We start from the raw sequence: 24,096 nt of genomic DNA, 5'->3' as shown, positions 1-24,096 counted from the left end.
CTAAATGGTAATCAAATGAACTAATGAGACTCGTGACAGAGAAGAAAAATGCATCGGATGCATATAAATTATGAAAAATGCATCGGATGCATATAAATTACCAAGCGACTCAGAAGCCTATGGCAGATGTAAGCTAGTCTGTAATCAGGTCACGGAGGTTAGGCAGGCGAAGGCAGATTACGAAAAATCTTTGGCAAAAGATGCTAAGAAAAACAGCAAGGATTTCTTTACTTACATAAACTCTAAAAGGAAAGGGATGAATCTGACTGGTCCACTTGACATCGATGGTTCGACTGTTGATGATCCTGCTCAGATAGCAAACAAACTGAATGAGTATTTTGCATCTACATTCAAACATGAGGAATTATTAAGGTTTGAAAATGGCAGAAGGTTATCAAATTATAGCAAGGTGCTTAATGATGTAATAACTGAGAGCAAAGTGGAGGAGAAATTGTTGAAGTTAAACATAAGAAAGGCACCTGGGGTGGATGGGATCTATCCAGTTATATTAAAGGAGGCGGCAAAGCTACTAAGCAAATCCTTAGCCATAATTATGAGAGCATCCTTGGACTAAGGGGAGGTCCGCACGGACTAGAGATGTGCAAATGTATCCCCAATTCACAAAGGGGGATCGAAGGGTGACACGAGTAATTACAGACCAGTTAGTTTATCTTCTGTTCCGGGTAAAATAATGGAGTCAGTGGTTAAAGACGCATTGCAGGATCATCTAGACAAGGCTGCAGCAATAATTCAGACAGCATGGGTTTGTTAAGGGAAAGTCTTGTCTGACAAATTTGATAGGATATTATGATGTGGTTACAAAGGAACTGGATGCAAAAAATAATTTTGATATCATATATTTGGATTTCAGGAAGGCTTTTAACACTGTTGCGCATGGAAGACTATTGTACAAATTGGAGCAGAATGGTATTAAGGGTAATTTGATACAATAGATAAAAGGATGGTTGAGTGGGAGAAGACAAAGGATGGTAATTAATGGGTGCTGCTCTTCGTGGACTAATGTTATTAGTGGAGTCCCACAGAGTTTGGTTTTGGGTCCTCTGTTGTTTTGTATATTTATCAATGATATTGATGAAGATATATCAGGCTTAGTGTCGAAGTTTGCAGATGATACAAAGGTTGGCAGGGTTGTTAATGACAGTAATGGTAGTGTGCTACTGCAACAGGATCTAGATAATTTGGGCAGATGGGCTAAGAAGTGGCAACTGAAGTTTAACCTTGACAAATGCAAAGTAGTGCATGTGGGTAGAAGTAACCCCAGAGAAATGTACCAACTGTGTGGTACTAATTATGCAATCAGATTTGAAATTTTCTTAGCAATGCAGACAGGCTGCCAAGGCAGGTCATGGGATTTTGTCAATGATATATAGGAATTTTGCTAGCAGGGAAAAGGAGGTGACTGTCCCTCTGTATAAAGCAATGGTCAGGCCACCCACACCTTGAGTACTGCGTACAGGTCTGGATGCCTCATTTTAGGAAGGATGTAGATTTGCTTGAGTGTGTACAGAGAAGGGCAACAAGATTGGTGAGGGGAATGAAGGGATCCTCTTACCAAGAGAGGCTTAAGTTCTGCAAATTGCAGCAGCTGGAGACTAGGCACCTTTGCGGCGATCTCACTGATGTGTATAAGGCTTTGAATGGGTTGAGCACGCTGAATTCTGATGGGACCCTTCCACTTGTTCAGATTACAAACCTAAGGGGGCATAAATTCAAATTAAGAAAAGACAGATGTAGAATAGTTGTGCGGAAATTTGCCTTTAGCCAGCAGGTGGTTAATTGCTGGAACAAACTTCCATCTGTTGTGGAAGTTGATAGGTTAAATAAATTTAAGGAGGAACTGGACAGGCATTTAGAGGGAATGGTGTGAACCTCTCCGAAGCTAGCAAGGAAATACCAATTGATCGAAGAAAGTGTACAGTACTATAAGTACAAACCCCAGGCAGTACTAGAAGCCCCATCCCACTAGCTGTACTGGGACCGCGCCGTAATAACGGATAGGACAACAGACGGGTTATGTCTGCACAAACAGACTGGACATAACCCTTTTGGACAAGAAGGAAAAGGCTACCAATCTGATTGACATAGTGGTACCCAACGTTGGCAACCTGCAGAAAACCAATTGGGAAAAACTCAGGAAGTACACAAACCTAAGACAGGAGATCAAAGAGATGTGGCATATGCAACAAGTAACGACCATCCCAATCGTGTCAACCACAGGTATAGAGTCAAAGACCCTACATAACAGCCTAGCAGCAATAGGTCTCCCAGCGAACACCTACAAGGAACTCCAGAAAGTCTCAATTCTGAACACTTGTAGAATAGTCAGAGAGTTCCTTGACCAAGACATGACAACAATAACCCTGTGTACTTGGTAGCAATACCCGTCACGAGGTGGAACTTCAAATCAGGGAGAAATAATATAATAACAATAAATGGTTTCAATGTATAGCATTTAAAAACTGTCTGGGACCACATTCCACCTGAATTCAGCTAAGTCCTGACTGAAGATGACATTAAAGATTTTGCCTGATTTCCACTGGTATTTGAACCTAAACTATTTTAACACTGCAGTGGTAAGAAATTCTTTGATTATATTCTATATAGGTTTCAGTGCTTCAGTGAACTTATTTTCAAGTCCTCACAAAAATTAAAAAATATAATAATGTTTGGAAATTAACATTGAAACTAAGCCGATGATAGGTTAAGCTACTGAAAAGGAGAGAGTGAAGGTGGGAAGAACCACAGGCTGAAATTACAGCACTCAAAACTGAGTGAATATAAATAAATACATAGTCCTCCCCCACCAAAATGGAAAAAAAAAAAAAAAAGACCATTAAAAACACTAAAATATGGTCCCTATGATTCCCTGTTTTGGCTCACATTTGTCTCTGAGTTAGGACATCACTTGCAGTTGTTTGTTTGCAATGTTTAAAAAAAAATTGCTACCTGCCAGACTTCTGTTCATTGCATTATACATTGTCTTCCATAACAATAGAGAAAATTTGCTAATTGCTAGTCATTTGGGGAGGACTTGGTTCATGTCCCATTGAAGACTGAAGGAATCCTTGAACAAGTGAGGGGTGCAGCACATTTCAGGCACATTTGATTTTTTAATTACTTAAATTTTCCATTTCTGTGATTAATAGAAGTGAAAGGTAAATAACTAATTAGCTTTTGCCAATTAATTAACTAATAATATATAAAAATAATTCTTTTCACTTCACTTATCCCCTTAACTTGTAATACTTTTACTTATTTCCCTTATTCATTATTCCCTTAACTTGTAATACTTTTACTTATTTCCCTTATTCATTATTCCCTTAACTTGTAATACTTTTACTTATTTCCTCCTGGATTTTAATAAAAATAAAAAAAAAAACAACAACATCCATTTCATGGATTTCTCAGAATAAATAAAGAGTAATAATTTATTATTTTTATATTTTATAAATCGATAACAAAAAAGGAGCTCTTCCAAAATCAACAACTTTAATACATGCAGTACTAAAGCTGAGAATTTTTATTTTCTATGCACTCACCATTACTGCCTGTTCATTCCTCCAATTAGTACATTACCACAAACACAAAGTCCCTCAATTCTACTACCATATATGGATAACTTGTGATATGTATGAAAAAAAAATAATAACTGCCAGATTTCTATTTTTCTAATTTTAATGAAGTTGAGGATGGATAGCTTGGCAAATCTTTCAAAAAGAGCCAAATATAAAATTTCATGGAAATTCATCCATTGGAATTTCAATTATTACATGCATTCGATATACTAAAAACCCTCCAAAACAACAACAGATTCACATATTTTTAAAAATTAATTACCTTTGCTTTATTTGTTTCTCTTTTTTTCCTTTATATTCAGTTGGTACTTTGTCATTTTGCAAAGCTACCAGGTGAACTTTACATTTTACAAATTTAAATGGCATAGCAAAATGCCATTTTTATCCTCTTCTATCATAAAGTATTATTTATGGGTATGTATTTTTATGTTTCATTATTGTTTTTCCTCTCTTTTAATGCTACAAAAGCTCTGGCACTGGCATACATACATGTTAATTCTCTGTTTGCCACAGTGTTAGTCTATAATCACTCAACCTGGTCTATGGGTCGAGAGATTATCAAAACACTATAACCTTCACCTGCTGTTGTCTTATAGTTTCAACTGATGGGATAAGGTGTCAGCAGTCAAATTGCTTTAACATGTTCCCAATGTATTTCCATCACCTATATCTGTGATGCATAACTTTGAATGCTCTTTATTTTTCTTTTTGCCTGTTTTTAATGCATCCCTGTGCAAACCTCCAACCTCAGCTTACAAGTGTAAGCTGAGGTTGGAGGTTTGCAATAAAAATACAATATTGTACTCAATTCCCAACTTTTGACTCATAACTGAAATTCTGATTCAGTTATGAGTAATGATGTAATAAGTAATGAAAATATTACAATTTGAATCCATTTTCTGAACTTTGATTCCATATATAGTGCTTAATTCTAAAACCAATGATTACAATTTAAGTAGTGCCTACTACATTTAAATTTTTTCTCTAAAAATAAGTATTTACAGTTAACTGCTGGCTTAAGGCAAAAGGACAACATAAGTAATACTACATGTTGCACAAGTTACATTTGGAAAATGGTGTTATGAATAGCAAACAAATTTCATTAGTTGGCAATTTATCATTTTTAAGTTAAAAATGATAACATTGCTAACTAATGAAATCTCAATTTTTTATTGAGAAGTTCCCAGTAGTTGAATATCATAGGAGAAAACACAATAAATATAACAGTAGATTCATAAACGTGTTTTACAATTCCATTTCTGTGCATTCCAGCTTGAAGATCTTCCAAAATGATATTAAAGGGGATAAATACAGATATAAAGTGGTTATTAATGGGTAAAATAACAAGTAAAGATGCACCTGTGCAAGTAAAAAATTAGCTGATTGCATATGTGACATAACAACTAATAACAAATTAGTTAATGGTAAAATGCAATTTTAACAATTCTGCATTTAAATGGGAGGGAAGCTATCATCAATCACTGATTAAAACAACAAGAACCCAGTTTAGATCATTTTCCCATGATAATCCATTAAGATAAGTTAGGTAATATGTGCACTGTGTTCTATTTTGGGTGCATTTGATTATCGGATGATATGCCTAAAATGTTGTATGCAGTACTTAAGGAGATTTTACCATTACCTTATATGATGTGATGCTATAATTTTATCACACTGCTGTTGTTGTTGTTTGGTTTTTAGGAGCATTAGCAACTAAGGCCATATTGCTCCGGGGATATGCAGTGGTCAATTCCCTGACCTTTCCGCATCCTCCATATTTGGTGGGCATGGGTTCAAACCCCGGTCTAATCAAGAAGTGTGTGCTATGCACTGCTGCTCCTGCCCACCTGGCTACGGAGGCGCCTTATCACACTGCTTCTGTGGATGAGGTAATTGGGTGTGGAATCATAATTGGTATTGAAAGCTTCCCATAGACCAACAAAACATATGCTGAAAATCTGGTACTGATTTAAGCTCGCCTTCAAGCTCAACATCTGAAACTAATACAAAATTCTGTAAGGGAAAATGGGGGGGGGGGCACTGTTGAATCTGAATTGATTCTAGAACCTTCCCAGGAACTAACAGAACACATACTGAAAATTTGGTGCTGATTTGACTTTACTCAACAACACACACACACTGCACAAACATAATATCACCCACTTTCCTGGTCTTTTACAGAGTTCCGTATTCATCACAGTGTACCAAGGCAGAGTTAAACTAATGTTCAGGTACCACCCGACATAAGATACTATACATATCTACATGTATACATATTTCTTTAATGAATAATGCCCAAACATCTTAAATATACTTCCATTTATTTACAGAGAACTCAAAATTTTAGATATATATATATATATGTATATATAAAGGATATATTTCTATCAGTTTCAATTTAAATGAAAGTTGGGATAGCTAGGGGAAAAAAAATAAGTTTCACAGTTCACTAGTAATTAAATGCTAATATAAAAGTTGGACAGTATGCCAGAAAAGTGTTTCAGGATCAGGGCTGGATTTAAAAAAAAAAACTTGTCAAAAGTGGAACAAAGCACCGTGACCTAGATTAAAATATTTGTTTATTTCTGGTTGGAAATTATATACAGAAAGGAATTAGATGTTTCAATGGTATATTTTTACCACTTCATCATCACTGACTGCAAGGACAGCAAATGAAGATTATAAGTTACTATAATAGAACAAAATAACTTAAGATTATGAATTAAAGTTAGTTCTGCAATAAATTTTACCAAAATTTACTAATTATGTAAAGGATAAGAATTAAATGTGGGAAAACATATACTCACTTGCTGTCACTGCTAGAAAACAAAAAAAGCTTTCAATTTTTTTAAGCAAGTCTGTATACAAACTATTTCAAACATTTCACATATATGAATAGATTACTTAAGTAGATTACTTTACCTTGATCCCAGATGTGGAACACCAACAGCATAGACAAGAGACAAGCCACACTGAACAAAGAACACAAAAAAAAATAGCATGAAGTTGAAAGAGCTGTTATTCCTAAAAGATAAAGAAATTTTTGTTATTAATAAAGAAAATTTTAAAATATTTTATGCTTATATAAAATATATATATATATATAATTTGTAATTCTAAAAGTCATTTTTAATATTCAGAGTGCATTAGTGAGAAACCAATATTAAAACTGTTCTTAAAAATCAAGTTACAATTTTTTTGACACTTTTACTGCTGACTGTATTATGGGAGCATACAAATATACTCAATATACTCAACAAACCAACCTTTAACTTTGTTCCTCAGAGGATCAAATGAATTGTGTTAATATTTTAGGTCCGCAGGGTTGTGATCTATCTATCACAGGCTTCAACTCAGCGATCACTCTCTCCACTATTTCTCCCTCAATACAATACCAATGCATTGAATCAAGAGTCTACCTAATTGCACCAACCGATACTCCAGATTTAAGTTAGTTCAACATAATGCCAAGGCTTTCCTAACCAGACACTAACCTGAAACTGAAGCACATAATAGAGAAAACCTCAATGTCTTCATCAGAAAACTCTTAGCCAAGTTTCCTTTCTATTCCTCCTTTGTGATCTCTAGCAAAGGCTTCAATCAATTGAATCCAGACTTCAATCAATTAGAAGCCTGGATTCTGTCCAACGATCTCCAGATGCACTTATCAAAGTGTTTCGGAAATTCACACCATCTCCCAGCAGAAGAGTAAGACCCCTTACAATAATAACATAAATCAATCACTGCTCCCATTCTAGAACTATACCATAATATTGCTGTTCCTATATTGTATAAACTGCTGCAGTGTTGTCAAGGGTATCCCATTTTTTCTTATTGCAGCAATTACATGCCCTCATCTTCCTCACCAAAATATAGCTTACAGATGTGATCACAAAAACTGAATTCTCACCTGACTTACTCTGTTTATCAAGCTGACAGGGGTTCCCAAGGTGAGGGAATATAGTAGCCTTCTTGCATGGAAGTGCACAAGTGTTTAACTTCATAAAATTTGATAAAATGAAGGTGTTTCTCTATCTCTATCATCTGCTGCTAATAAATCTTTTAGAATTCTGTTATTCTATCTTCCTTTTACTGTCTGTCATGACATACTACTTTGGATAAACTAAAGTATAACTCCAAAAATCATTCTGCTCATCACTGCAAACTTCAATATGCTGTCTTTCCATCTTTTTAAAGACATAACCCTGTCTTTAGTTCTAATTTTTATCAGAACTTTCTGGCTCAACACTTCAGGACCAAGGCACTCAATTTTCCTCAACCTTGTGTTTACATCAGATCCTTCTCCACTGACAAAGATGACTATTTTTCTAACACTGACCACATTTCTATTGTAATTAATTTTATTAAGCTTGCTGACATATCCTCTACTGTCAGATGAGTTTTCCCATCCAAGTCAACAAATTGGGATGCTTTCCTTTCTTGAAAACTTCTATCTGGCTTATTCCTTCTTATATGAATGATACTACCTGTCAGCTATCTGTCTGATGTTCTCCAATGTATCCTTTTCTTTCAGTCACTAGTCTTTCATCCTCTAGACTAAAGTTTCTTCATTGGATATTCACAGAGCTCATCTCTCTCATCACAAAAAGTAATGTTGCACATCACAAATTTATTCGACTAAGGTAAAGAAAGCCAACACGAGAATGACAAGAAATGGCGGATAACATACGCAGAAAATTAGTTTCCCGATACCAGACTTTAGCTCTGCTTGCTTGGTAAACAGATGGTAGGTGTTATTGGTCTGGAGCCAAAATCGAGAAAGATATATTCATTGACAGGTAGGTGTGGCAAACAATGAAATAATTGGTGGTGGGTGCGACAGACGACAAGTTACTGTGTAGTCATTGGTTGGCATTATAATGTGTATTTATGAGTAAAGATCGGTGCATAGTAGTTTTGTGATGAACGGTAAACAGGTAATAGTAGCGATGAATCTTTTAAAGATGGAAGAAATTTGTAAGGAAAATAAAATGTTGATTGATTTTTTGATGAAAACTAAATTAATAAAAGTTTCGTTCTGTTAATTTTTATGTTCTTCATTATGCTTTTTCTCATTATTAAAAGCAGATTTTTGGAGTTCATAAGTGTATTTACTATACTGTTGATTTAGGCTTGGTTACGAAAAAAGGTTGATTAGACCGGGGTTCGAGCCCATCACCACCAAATACGGAGGATGTGGAAAGGTCAGGGAATGACCACCGGATATCCCAGAGCAATATGGCCTTAGTTGCTAATGCTCCTAAAAAATCAAATAACTAACTAACTAACGAAAAAAGGAAAAGGTTTCTTTATTTTTTGTTATATTTCGTAACCTGACCTTAAAAATAAAAGTACAGTAATAAAAAATTAATATTTTGTTAATAAACAATTTATGCACTAGTCCACCGATGATTCTAAAGGAAAAAGGTTAGGTTACCCTCTGTTTTGGGAGGGGGTTCAAGCTCTCATGGGATTCAAGTGGAGGTAACCACTTGAATCCCATGAGATATGCCCTAATGGTGAAAATCCCTTTTTTCACCATTAGGGCATATTATTGAACAAGAAAATAAAAATACAGTCATAAAAAAATAAATTTTTTTATGACTGTATAAAGACTCCCATGGGATTCAAGTGAAGGTAACCTGACCTTTTTTCAGCATTATGGAAAACGTTCATTAGGGCAAGTTACCATTAGTGCTTCTGAGTGCTACTAAAGTGATACTAAACCGATGTTATTGTGTGTTGTGTTCATGCACCAATCAGCACATTGTTTGCCATGCCTACCTGTCAATCAATATATTGTTCTCAACTTTGCTTCAGACCGATAACACCTACCGTCTGTTTACCGAGTGAGCAGCGCTAGAGTGCCGTATTGAGACACTAATTTTCTGCATAAGTTATTCGATGTTTCTCGTCGTTCTCGTGTTGGCTTTCTTTACCTTCGCCATTTATTCATTACAAATCACCCTCAATCTTCTATTGTTTCATTGCTTTGCAGGGAAGTTAAAAGGCTTACAAAAATGCTTCCTTGACTCCACAACACTAGTATTATCCAATCTAAACAAAATATGGAGTCCTTTCAAATCAATTAGGAAGACATCCTGCATCATAACATTACTGGACTCTAACAACTGCCCAGCCAATTCATCTTATGCTAAGGAAAGTTTATTAACTAACATTGTTTCTACTGTCTTGACAAAATCAATCAAAAATTCAGCTCCCTCTCTTCCTGTTATGGCCATATTGAGTAACTATCAGAGTCTTGTCTTGTTTTTTCCAAAATGGGAACATAATGAAATTCGCAATCTTATAAACTTGATTGCTTCTGGTCCTGTTAGTTTTTCCAGTGCTATTCTATAAGAAATGCAGAAAATTGCTTGTTCCGTTTTATCCAGCTAGGTTCAAACAAATTCACCCAATTTCCATCTATTAAAATGGATGTTCTAATAATCCTAAAAACTATAGACCATTTACCATATTCACTGTGATGGCTAAGATCTTTGAGCCATTAGTATATATCTTCACAACTTTATCAATCTCTCAATTCACATTCATGCCAAAACATTCTACAACCCATTTAGCTATTTTTATTCATATTTACCTGAATTAAGGAAGAGGAACCAATGCTCTTCCTTGATTTAGCTCAGGCTTTTGACAGAGATAATCACAATCTCCTAACCAATAAGCTTCAGAGTCCTCCTCCTGATTTATCCAGTCTTACACTTTCAATCTAGCTGCTATGCTTTTGTCATTATCGATAGAGCTAAATCTGCTCCATCCCTTGATCTGGATTTTTGAGTCCTCTCTTTTCCATCTTTTTTTATGAATTACACCACCACTGCACAGCTCAACTATTCTGAGATAAAAACCCACTTGACTCCCACTTGCTCTTCACTCTTGACTTTAAAATTTATAAAGCCATCACTTCATTGATGATGCCCCACTACAACATTGCCTGGATTCAATTCTTGATTGGGCATGCAAGAACTCTATGATCAATACAAAACCTAAGTAGAACTCTAACACATTCCAATTACTTCATCAATGGTGATGCTATAAATCACACTGAGTCCACTGTTGACTTCAGATCTTGTTTGTAATCCTGCATGCTTTTAAGCTCCTGAGTTTAATCAAATGCTCATGCAATGCATATTTTTCTATAGTTGCTTCATTTATTCTCTACAAACAACTAGTCCTCTCCATTCATGACTGTTGTGACATAATCTAGTCCCCCTGTCTCAACTATTTAATAAACAAGTTATAAAATGTTCAGTTAAAATTTGTTAAATAGCTATGCTTTTGCACCCACCTAGTCTGCCATCACACTGAATATTTTGATCTCTGTAAGGCATTGTTCTCCTACCCCTCACTGTCTGCAGAGAATATCATGGAGCTCTATTTCATATATAAAATATTTCACTGTAAATTAGAATGAACCATTTTATATGATTATATATATATATTTGTATTTTATATATAGAAATATCTCTTTCTGTCTCAATTATCTATTCTGAGAATTCATGCTGACATGTTACATTAGGAAGTCTGCATGCCATTCCAACCTCATGTTACAGAGTTCCATCATTCACAATGCACAGTTTATCAACAGTCATGGCATTACCATCCTTGTGCTATTTCAGCCTCTTAAAAAACATGCAAATGAAGTCTTCTTCTTCATTAGGAATTTTCCATTATGCAATGGGTTTTCCTCGACCTAAAAAAACCTTCTATTGTTTTAGTCATTTTCACCACAGTTCTCTGTATCTTTCTCTCTCTCAGTCCTCGTCTTTCTGTGCCTTTACGGAATCCTTCTATCCATCCATCCACACCTTCCTTGGTCTTCCTCCCTACCTTCTTCCTGGGGCCACCCAATTCATAATCACTTTTGGAAGTCTATCCTTATCCATTCTTCTGGTATGTCCATACCACCTGAGCTTTTTTGTTTCAATTACCTGGATTATAACAGTTTTCCCCATCATTCGTCAAATCTGTTCATTTCTTATTTTCTCCAGTCTCAATTTTCTTGCTGCTCTTCTCCAGTAGTCCATTTCTGTTGTAAACAAATTTCCCCTGTTGTCTTTTATTCACTGTCCATGTTTCTACCCCATAGAGTATAATGCTCTGTACTATCGTTTGTAGATAAGTCTCTTTGTCTTACTGAGTATATTCCTACTCAACAGGATTGCATTCCGCATACCTATCACTTTCCATCCATTGCTAATTCTCTTCTTAACCTCCAGTTTAAACGATTTATCAGCCTGTATTATCGATCCCTAGTATTTAAAACAGTTATGTACTGTTTTAAGTTGATATCCTTCTATCTCCAGAACTACTTCTGCTTTTGATGTTAAGTATTCCGTCTTATCATAATTTATCTTTAATCACTAACTACTATATGCCTTCACCAATTTCCTGCACATATACTCTACATCATCCATGTCTTGTGCTATCAGCAAATAGTAAGTTGAATATGTACACATTGTCCTCAACAGATATACCCATATTGTTGAATTTTCTGGACCATTCTCTTAGACATACACTGGTGTTCAAAGAAAGTGCATCACCTAGAAATTTCACATTTCTAACCCTTTTTTGTGATGGTATGTAACATTATTGACTATCATCACAAACAGAAATATAAACAAAAGATATTTATTAATAGTTAAGGCAAAGCTAAGTAATATTTGACAGGTGCTCTCAAAATATTCCAAAATGAGCATTTGCAACCTTTATGCAACAGTTTGGTAAACGAGACAATTATGGCTGAAATGTTATCAGACGCCCTCACTTTGCTTCAGTTTATCATTTTAAATGGAAAACAAAATGAAAACTTCACCAGGTGCAAACTAATATTTAGATGAACCACCTCTGGCCCTGATGACAGCAGCACACTGTTGAGGCATTGACAAGATCAATTTCTGAAGATAATCAACTGATAGTTCATGGTTCCAAACACGAATTATGGCTTCCTCAAATTCAAGGGTGAACTTCAGGAAGGTGCCTAGTCTCCAGCCATTGCAATTTGCAGAACTTAAGCAATCTTGGTAAGAGGATCCCTTCAATCCCCTCACTATCACATGCCGCTACTACTACTAGTAGTAGTGGCATGTGGTGCAAGAAAGCAAGTGTATGAGCCTATGCAGCATCAGCCAAAAAAAAAAAAAAAAAAAAAAAAATCACACCATTCCCTCCAAATGCCTGTCCAGTTCCTCAAATTTATTCAACCTATCAACTTCCACAACGACAGATGGAAGTTTGTTCCAGCAATTAACCACCTGCTGGTAAAAGGCAAATTTCCGCACATCTATTCTACATCTGTCCTTTCTTAATTTGAATTTATGACCCATTAGGTTCGTAATCTGAACAAGTGGAAGGATCCCATCAGAATTTAGCATGCTCAACTCATTCAAGGCCTTATACACCTCAATCAGATCACTGCGCAGGCGCGGCACCTCCGTAGCCAGGTGGGAAGGAGCAGCAGTGCGTAGCACACGCTTCTTGATTAGAGCGGGGTTCGAGCCCGTCACCACCAAATACGGAGGATGCAGAAAGGTCAGGGAATGACCACCGCATATCCCAGAACAATATGGCCTTAGTTGCTAATGCTCCTAAAAACGAAATAACAACAACCGCGCAGGTGCCTAGTCTCCAGCCACTGCAATTTGCAGAACTTAAGCCTTTCTTGGTAAGAGGATCCCTTCAATCCCCTCACCAATCTTGTTGCCCTTCTCTGTACACGCTCAAGCAAATCTACATCCTTCTTAAAATGAGGCCTCCAGACCTGTACACATTACTCAAAGCGTGGCCTGATCATTGCCTTATACAGAGGGACAATCACCTCCTTTTCCCTGCTAGCAAAATTCCTATATATCATTGACAAAACCCCATGACCTGCCCTGGCAGCTTGTCTGCATTGCTCAGAAAACTTCATATCTGACTGCACAATTACTCCCAGGTCTTTTTCACTTTCTACCACCTTAAGTGTAGTACCACACAGTTGTTACGTTTCTCTGGGGTTACTTCTACCCATATGCAGTACTTTACATTTGTCAAGGTTAAACTTCGGTTGCCACTTCTTAGTCCATCTGCCCAAATTATCTAGATCCTGTTGCAGTAGCACCCTGCCATTGCTGTCATTAACAACCCTGCCAACCTTTGTATCATCTGCAAACTTCGACATTAAGCCTGATATACCTTCATCAATATCATTGATAAATATACAAAACAACAGTGGACCCAACACCGAACCCTGTGGGACTCCCCTAATAACATTAGTCCACGAAGAGCAGCACCCACCCTCTGTTTTCTCCCACTTAACCATCCTTTTATCCATTGTAGCAACTTACCCTTAATACCATTCTGCTCCAATTTGTACAATAGTCTTCCATGCACAACAGTGTCAAAAGCTTTCCTGAAATACAAATATATGATATCAAAATTATTTTTTGCATCCAGTTCCTTTGTAACCACATCATAATATCCTATCAAATTTGTCAGACAAGACTTTCCCTTAACAAACCCATGCTGTGTCTGAATTATTGCTGCAGTCTTGTCTAGATGATCCTGCAATGCATCCTTAACCAGTGACTCCATCATTTTACCCGGAACAGAAGTTAAACTAACTGGTCTGTAATTACTCGTGTCACACTTCGATCCCCCCCTTTGTGAATTGGGGATACATTTGCACATCTCCAGTCCGTGGGGACCTTCCCTGAGTCCAAGGATGCTCTCATAATTATGGCTAAGGGTTTGCTTAGTTGCTTTGCCGCCTCCTTTAATACAACTGGATAGATCCCATCCACCCCAGGTGCTTTTCTTATGTTAAACTTCAACAATTTCTACTACACTTTGCTCTCAGTTATTACAAAATCATTAAGTATCCTGCTACAATTTGATAACCTTCTGCCATTTTCAAACCTTAATAATTCCTCATGTGTGAATGTAGATGCAAAATACTCATTCAGTTTGTTTGCTATCTGAGCAGGATCATCAACAGTCGAGTCATCGATGTCAAGTGGATCAATGAGATTCATTGCCTACCTTTTAGAGTTTATATAAGTAAAGAAATCCTTGCTGTTTTTCTTAGCATCTTTTGCCAAAGAATACTCGTAATCTGCCTTTGCCTGCCTAACCTCCTTTGTGACCTGATTACAGACTAGCTTATATCTGCCATAGGCTTCTGAGTCTCTTGATAATTTATATGCATCCGATGCATTTTTCTTCTCTGTTACGAGTCTCATTAGTTCATTTGATAACCATTTAGGCCTAAACCTTGAACAATATTTCTTAATAGGTATGAAACTTTTGGTAGCATCCACGATTAATTCCTCGAATGCTTCACACTTAGAATTTACTGTTGGTAACATCGTCAGTAGATCCCACTGTACAGAATTTAAAATCTTTCTGAGACCACTGTACTCACCTTTACGGAAGAAAAAAACCTTTCCTTTACCCCTGATGGGTCTTTTGGTTTCTTTCTGGCAACTGCAGATTCCACATGATACCAACAGTTCTCTATAGGATTCAGGTCCGGGGTGTTTCCTGGCCAGCTAACAGTTGTAATGGACCGTTCTTCCAACCATTTTTTCACCTGTAACAAATGTAAACACATTACTGTCAAACCTTTAATCCAGAATTGAAGCTAAAGTAACTACAGAAGTGGCTATTTACACTTTTCACCTGATAACAAGGAGCAAAGTCGTCCTGAAAGATGCAGTTACTTGGCAGGTTGAAATGGTCTCTAATGGTTGGCAGCAATTTGCCTTCCAATATAGCCAGGTATCCATTGGCATAAACGGAACCTTTTATAAACTGCAGGTGACCTACTCCGTGATACGAAATGCATCCCCATATCATCTGGCTGGTAGGGAATTTCACCGTAGACACCATACAGTCTGGATGGTATTCTTCACCATGTCTATCGGAGCCATGCAGGTTGAATTTATTCTCATCCGAGAAAATAACTAACTTTCGCTGCTTGGGGGCCCATTTCACATGCTCCTTACACCAAATTAATTGGGCCGTTTTCATTTTTTGTGTGAGGAGGGGCATCTTCTTAGGACAACGGGCTACAAGTCCATTTTTGAAGAGGCATCTTCTGACTGTTACTGCTCTTGCTACTACTCCTGTATGTTCTTCCCATTCTCTTTTCAGCACAGATGAAGAAGCTTTATGGTTTTCAAGGCATAAGTGATTCAAAATGCGGCCCTCTTTTGGCATAGAGGCTCGTTTCCTTCTGATTCATTTTTCTTATTAGCATAACCAGTATTCTTGAGTTTGGATAAAAATCTACTCACTGCTGACTGATTACAAGACAGTCTATAAGCAATATGATGGGAAGAACATCCTTTCCCAAGTGAAACAACAATAGCACTCTTTCTTCATTACTATATTATAAGAAACTACTAGGAGAAGATGGGGAAGAGTACATGGAAGAGAATAAACATCTGCATAAGGACATGGGATTAAAGGTTACACTAGAGGAGGTGGAGAGAGAGCTGAAGGCAGGCAAGAATGGTAAAGCACCTGAACCAGGAGGGATTAGCTTAGAATTGATGAAATATGTAGGGAAAAAGTGAGTTCATTAACCACAAAACTAATAAATGGTATATTTCGAGGAGAGAAAATACCAAAGGAAATGACTTCAGGGTATATGGTCTCAATTTTTAAAAAAAGTGACAGAAGAACTTGTTCAAATTGTAGAGGTATCTGCGTTATGAAACCCATTGGAAGGATTATAAGAGGTCGATTGGAAAAGGAATTCAAGGGATCAGAAGAACCATGTGGTTTTACAGCAGTGTCAGGGGTCTCTTTGTGGTGGTTGTTTGTTTGGTTGGGCTATATGTTTTCCCCCTTTACTTTTGGCTGTGTTACTTTTCCTATGATAATTATACTGAATGAGATTAGCATTAGTAGAGGCATATGGTGCAAGGCCGACCGGGATGGCCGGGTGGGTTAAGTGCCTGCCTGGCAACCCAAAGGTCGCGGGTTCGATTCCAGCCTCGCGCTTGGATCAATGTACTGCAAAAACCTTGGGAGGTGCATCGTTATGGCCACAGAAGCCTATGCGCCAACAACTACCAAAAAAAAAAAAAAAAAGAAAAAAAAAAAATGATGCAAGAAATTTTTTTTTTTTAGTTAGTTGTTGGCGCATCGGCTTCTGTGGCCATAATGCACCTCCCAAAGTTTTTGCAGTACTGTGATCCAAGCCCGAGGCGGGATTCGAACCCGCAACCTTTGGGTTGCCAGGCAGGCACTTTACCCACCCGGCTAGCCCGGTCGGCCATGCAAGAAAGCAAGCTTATGCAGCATCAGCCAAAAAAAAAAGAAACCCACTCCCATTTCACCTCTCCGTTCCTTCGAAATACCTGTCCAGCTGAGCCTTAAATTTATTTAGGCTATCAACTTCAACAACATGGAATAGAAGTCTGTTCTACCAACCAACTACCCGCTGGCCGGCGCCTCCGTAGCCAGGTGGGAAGGAGCAGCAGTGCGTAGCACACGCTTCTTGATTAGACCGGGGTTCGAGCCCGTCACCACCAAATACAGAGGATGCGGAAAGGTCAGGGAATGACCACCGCATATCCCGGAGCAATATGGCCTTAGTTGCTAATGCTCCTAAATAACAAACAAACAAACAAACAAACAAACAAACCCGCTGGCTAAAGGCAAATTTCCACACATCTATCCTACATCTGTCTTTCCTCAATTTGAATTTATGCCCTCTCAGGTGATTATTCTGAGCAAGAGGAAGAATCCCATCAGCATTGAGCATGCTCAAACCATTCAAAGCTTTATACACCTCTATCAGATCACCTCGCCGGTGCCTAGTCTCCAGACACTGTAATTTGCAAAATTTAAGCCTTTCTTCGTAAGAGCAACCCTTTTTTCCATTCACTAATCTTGTTGCCCTTCTCTGTACTCATTCCAGCAGCTCTACATCCTTCTTGAAATGAGACCTCCAGACCTGTATACAGTACTCAAGGTGTGGCATGACCATTGCCTTATACAGGGGAATAATCACTTCCTTATCTCTGCTAGAAAAATTCCTAGATGATCTTGAGGATAGGACAAAAAGCCCATGACCACGGCAACCAAGTGTTGTTGTAACACCTGGCTGCTGCAGCATTGGGTGTCGTTGTGACTTAAAATTAGGGTGATCACTGAGCGTCGCCCCAATCCCCACTTTAACCCCTTCCTTACTTCTATCTATTTCTTCTGGTGTTGATTAGAATGTTGGCAGTGAGAACGAGACATGAAATAACACATAACAATATTTATTAAAGCAAAAGAAAACATGTATACAGTACATTTTCATTCTATCTAATTATTAATGTAAAAGTAAAGATATATATATATATATATATATTGCTTCCAGGTTTCTGTTAATAACAACAACACGAATCTCTTTAAGGTTATAATATTGTATTAGCAAAACATCTTTATAGCATACCAAATTCTAGCATCACTAGAACTATTCGTTCATTAGCATTATTGTTTGGCACTAGCTTACAAGCTACGATGTCCACAAAAAACTTCAATATAGAGCAGAAAGGTTGGGTAACAGAAGAACCTTAGGCAAACGGCTTTTGGTGTTCTTCTTTTCGTCATGCTCTATTACATGTTCTTATTACTTTACACTATCTTACATCTGTCCTAATGTTAACAGTTTCACTCCCTCTAATTTCTTATTCTAACAGCACCTTGCTATAAGATCTATGCACCTTGCTATTCCTGTGTAACACCAATCATGTGAGAAATTTCCCTTTATTGTTAAATTAACAAAGTTTAATTATTCAGGAAGGAAGCATTTTGTTTAAGCTAGTTATTCCATTTCAGACATTTCCATTCACACTAAAGAAATAGTTTGCTTACTGGCTAAATCACTTGCTCCAAAGCAGGTTATCAGCTTTCCTTCCCTCCATGGAATTCTAGGGTGTAGTCTCAGTCTCGGGATATCTTCTCGGTTTCTCTTGCAACTTCAGCTATTGCAACCCACTCGAGAATGCTACCGACTGCGAGCTCCTCCTCCACATCGTGGACCCTTCTCATTCAACTCTGTGTTACTTCTCCTTCTTGGTGCCTCCCAGACCCATTTAAATACTCTGTGCGTCCTAGCTCTTTCCAGAAAAAATGCCCTCCTCCTTGTCAATAAAAGAAGGGGTTTATTATTGCTGATTTCCTGCCCGAAATGGTGCTTCTGTCGCCAAAGTGTTCAGCAACCTGCTCATATTATCTATTTTAGTTATAATAACTGACTTATAATATTGTCTCTGTATTCTAGCTCCACTGCAGCTATAGCAGTGTCTTTAGGCACGAGAAGCCAGGGTCCCCTATTCCCTCTTTCATCCTGTTAGTTGATTTTGGGTAGACCGAGGAGTTTCGAAAGTGCATAGTTTTGATAATTTAAAATATCTGAAGATACTGTATTAACTATTTTGCAGATAATTAGTTCTGCCAGATTATCGAGAGACATGAAACACTCGGTCTAACAGCAGGCAGATCATGTGTGGACCATATGTTCACACTAAGAAAATTCTTGAAAAAAAGTATGAGAAATGTCAAGAATTTGGGATGACCTTCATAGATCTAGTGAAGGTGTATGGCAATGTGCCTAGAAAACTGCTATGGGAAGCTTTAAAACGAGCATCTATCAGTGAACCACTGGATATCATTAAGACTATGTATAAGGACAACATATGTTAAAGAATAAGAGAAGTTTACCTCAATATGATACATAGAACACTTCCATATGATACTCTCCAGAAATTAAAACAAAAACAATTAAAAAATGTTTAAAAATCAAAAACAAATTAAAAAACTGAAAATCTTACTCACAGTAAGAAATATTTAACAATAATTAAAAATCAAATGAACGCAATTAAAAATCAATTTAATGCAATTAAAAATTAAGTAAAAAATTTAACAAAAACATTTCTCTGGTTCATACTATCAAATTAGGAAGGAAAATTATTTTGCAATTTTTTTTCATTAAAGTTTTTACTTGATTTTTAATTGTGTTCATTTGATTTTTAATTATTGTTAATTATTTCTTACTGTAAGTAAGATTTTCAATTTTCTTATTTGTTTTTGATTTTTAAACATTTTTTTAAACATTTACCTAGAGAATTAGATGACGATTATGCCATTAATGTACATATAAAATGAACACTCATACATAAATCATCATATCTACAAGGATGTGTGCAGAAGAAAACAGTGAAAATATGGTTACGGTATTTGATAAATTCACTTTTGTATAAATTATACGGCATAAAAGTGAGTGATGATTTCTTGAGGACAAATGATGATAGTGAACAGGAACATTAAGATGAAATTGTGGAACCTATCAACAATGATGATGAACTATTGTTAAATCAACAACAAACATTATTATGGTCTGAAGATAAATATTTATGTATAGCAGTGGGTCAGAAATCATCTACAACAAGTTTCATATTTGATATACATGAACGAAATTTTAAAATGGATTAAAAATTACTCCCTTTATGATGGCATCGAGAGAAATTTGTAGATCTGATAGTCGTGGTGTAACTCCCCAACATTTGCTATACCTGGCAGTGAAAATTATGTGAATGCGTACCATAGAAAATTTGCAAATTGCATTTAAATCTACAATTGCTTTAGTTGCAGATGAAACCCATGTGGTTCCACAAGATTCATATCATGGATATCATTCTGAAGAACAATTAGCATGTATGCAAAATAAAATTCATAAAATGACTGTGACTGAAACTGCAGGACTTCCATTCCATACATTCTACCATTATTGAAAGGAAAACCGTACATGATTACTATAAATATAGATGTGGTCAGTGTAAATGCCACAATCTGTAATTTAGTATATTTTGAATTTGAGGACGACGAAACAGTTAAACAAGTATGGATGAAATTTCCTGGATCAAAAATAGGACATAACCTTGAATCTTGTTATAAACAATATGTGAAAGATAAACATTTAACTAGTAAATTCATACCTATTATAAAACGATCAACTATGATTCCATTTAAAGAACAATAGGAAATTAACATGTAGACATACACAATTTCCTTTAGTATGTGCTTGTGCTTTGACTATACATAAATCTCAAGGAGAGCCCTTCGACAAAGTTGCATATAATTATGAGAAAGATCATCAACAGCAACTTGTATACGTGGCATTATCTCGAGTGACTTCTTCGCAAGGTTTATACACTGAGTGATCATTGAATTATGACCACCCCTATGAAAACTGAATGCGACCCGTTTACCACATGAGGTACGAAGAGTGCGGAGTTAGTTGAACTACGCAGCATAGATAAGGTGCCAGTGATTCAGCAGGTAGTAAAATTCCGAGCATGATGGGCAAAAGGAAGGATTTATCAGACTTTGATAAAGGACAGATGGTGGGTGCTCGATGAGCTGGTGCCTCGATTTCCCAAATGGCTGAACTGGTGAGGTGTTCGAGAGCCGCCATTGTTAAAGTGTATCAGGCCTAGCACCAAAATGGTCAAATAACGACCCGATGGCAAAACAGCAAAGGTCAATGAAAGGTTGATGTTAGAGGCGAGTGCCGGATCCGATGACTCGTAGAGACGAACAGGTGCAGTACTGTTCAAGAACTGACTACTCAATACAACATAGGCCAACGAACAATATCTGGCATGACCATGCATCACACGCTCGCACATATAGGTTATACCAGCAGATGACCCCTGCAGCATCCTCTTCTAACCAAGGTTCATCGGCGTAAAAGACTCGCCTGGTGCAAAGAGCATGTAAGTTGGATGTTAGAAGACTGGAAGAAGGTGCGCTGGTCAGATGATTCACGTTATTTACTTCACACTGTGGATGGTCGTGAACAGATTTGGTGTCAACAACATGAGGCTCTTCATCTATCACATGGTATCAAAAGTGCAGGTCGGCGGAGGCGGTTGTATGGTGTGGGGCATGTTTCACTGGCAGGAACTTGGACACTGGTGCATGTGGAACAATGTATCAGTGGTCTCTGCTATCGTTGACTGTGTTTGTTATTTGTTTGTTATTTGGTTTTTAGGAGCATTACCAACTAAGGCCATATTGCTCCAGGGATATGCGGTGGTCATTCCCTGACCTTTCCGTATCCTCCGTATTTGGTGGTGACAGGCTCGAACCCCAGTCTAATCAAGAAGCGTGTGCTACGCACCGCTGCTCCTTCCCACCTGGCTACGGAGGCGCCGCGTTGACTGTGTACACCATGCTATGTTATACTTTTCCAGAATGGCAATGGTGTCTTCCAAGATGACAATGCACCGAGCCATCAGGCACTTATTTATTGTGCAGGAATGGTTGGAGGAACACAGTTCTGACTTCCAGCATATTGATTGACCTCCGAACTCCCCCGATATCAATCCTATAGAGCACTTGTGGGACACTATGGAAAGGCATATCAGGCGTCTGACTACACCAATCACCTCCATACCTGCACTGCTGACTTCATTACACACACAGCTTGTTTGGCCATACCTCCCGAATGCTTCTGACATCTTATTGAATCAATGCCATGTTGGATAGCTGCTGTACTGAGGGCAAAAGGAGGACCTACAAAGTATAAGGTAGGTGGTCATAATTCAGTGATCACTCAGTGTATATTACAAATCCCCACGACGATTTCACATTTCACCACAGCAAAGCTACTAGTAATACAGAACTTTGTGCTGAATTAGGTTGCTTGAAAAATAATAAGCTACTGTCTCTACAGGATGAACTGCAAGATTTCATACAAAGTGTTATATCTATATTGTCAATGAATATGTGAAGTTTACGGGCCCATGTTTGAGATATCGAAACGGACACAATCTTACAGCAATCCAAAATATTGATATTAAGTGAAACAGGGTTGGATAGTGATGAACATATATTACTTAAACCATTGCAATGCGTGACTCAATTAAAAAGGTCAGATGTCATCAGTACATCACTATCTTCAGTACGCCACATATCGTTGCACAACATAATAGCAGCAATACGACAGCAGTATCAGATGAAATTGGAGACATTTGTGGACCTCTGTGCAAATTCAATAGTGAATCTATTTTCATTGTTGCCATATACATCACTCCAGGGATGATGGCATTTCTCGATGGAGCTCTAGGTCCTGATGGCATTTCTCGATGGAGCTCCAGGTCCTGATGGCATTTCTCCACTTGTTCTCAAAACCTGCGCTCCTGAACTTACTCCCGTTCAATGCCAACTTTATTCACTTTCTTATTCCAAAGGTGTTTTTCCTTCTGCTTGGAAATTTGCTCATATCCAGCCAGTTCCTAAAAAGGGTGACAAATCCCTCCCATCAAACTACTTCTACTCTTTCTAAAGTAATGGAGAAATCACTTAACCGCAAACTCTTAAACTATCTAGAAATCTTCTGTCTGATCAACAATCGCCAGTATAGATTCTGTCAGTGTCAATCCACAGGTGATATTCTGGCCTATGTTACCAATTTATGGACAAATTCAATGGAAAAGTTTGGTGAAACACAAGCAGTTACTCTTGACATCTCAAAGGCTTTTGATCATGTTTGGCATAAAGATCTAAACAAGCTTCCATCTTATGGTTTGCCAACTGTTCCTTGTAATTGGTTATCCAGTTTTCTCTCTGACCACACTCTGTCTTCTGACTTCACTACTAATGCTAGTGTCCCCTAAGGTTCAGTTCTTTCTTCCCATTCTTTTCCTTTTGTTTGTTATTTGGTTTTTAGGAGGATTAGCAACTAAGACCATATTGCTCCGGGGATATGCGGTGGTCATTCCCTGACCTTTCCGCATCCTCCGTATTTGGTGGTCACGGGCTCAAACCTCAGTCTAATCAATAAGCGTATGCTACGCACTGTTGCTCTTGCTCACCTGGCTACAGAGGCGCCTTTCCTATTGTATATTAATGACCTTCTTTCATTTATCGGAAATCCTATTCATAGTTTTGCTGATGATAGCACATTGCATTCCACTTTCCAGTTTGACAAACCTTGCCCTGCTCAATCAGCTTCAAATTCTCAAATATCCACAATCAGTTCTTTAAATGCCGATCTTCCAGTAATTCTCCAGTGGGGTAAAGACAACTTAGTTGATTTCAGTCCTTCTAAAACTCAGTCCTTGTTTTATATCTCGCAAAAAGGATTCTTCTGCTCCTATGCTTATCTCTGGTGACACTCCAATTTTTTGGCAAGATGATATACCTCTTTTGTGGATTACCCTGACTTCTGATTCCTCTTGGCACAAACACATTACAAATATAGCTTCCTCTGCATCTCAAAAACTTGGTTTTCTCTTTCGCTCTCGATGTTACTTTTCTTCCAAACAGCTGTTCACTCTGTACAAATCACAAATCCGCCCTACCATGAATATTGTTCCCACATCTGGGGTTGTGCCCCCAAAACCTCTCTCAGGCTTCTAGATTCCATTCAGAAAAGGGCAGTTAGGTCAATTAACGACTCCTCTCTAACAGTCTCTCCACTCGCTGTCTCATA

The 24,096-nt window shown here is 37.6% G+C and overlaps 1 protein-coding gene across 3 annotated transcripts in view; it reads right to left on the bottom strand.

Moving 5' to 3' along the window:
• LOC150083270 (secretory carrier-associated membrane protein 1-like) overlaps positions 1-24,096 on the bottom strand; it is a 202,693-nt gene that overhangs the window by 63,500 nt on the left and 115,097 nt on the right. For all 3 annotated transcript variants that reach the window (XM_090377142.1, XM_090377143.1, XM_090377144.1), the window contains exon 7: positions 6,519-6,620. In XM_090377142.1, the coding sequence (XP_090233268.1) occupies positions 6,519-6,620 (102 nt within the window). The remainder of the gene's footprint in view (positions 1-6,518; positions 6,621-24,096) is intronic.

This window comes from Mastigoproctus giganteus, chromosome 7, assembly GCF_048544385.1.
Source record: "Mastigoproctus giganteus isolate SK-2022 chromosome 7, ASM4854438v1, whole genome shotgun sequence".
Lineage (NCBI taxonomy): Eukaryota > Metazoa > Arthropoda > Arachnida > Uropygi > Thelyphonidae > Mastigoproctus > Mastigoproctus giganteus.
This window is presented reverse-complemented; position numbering and strand designations above follow the sequence as displayed.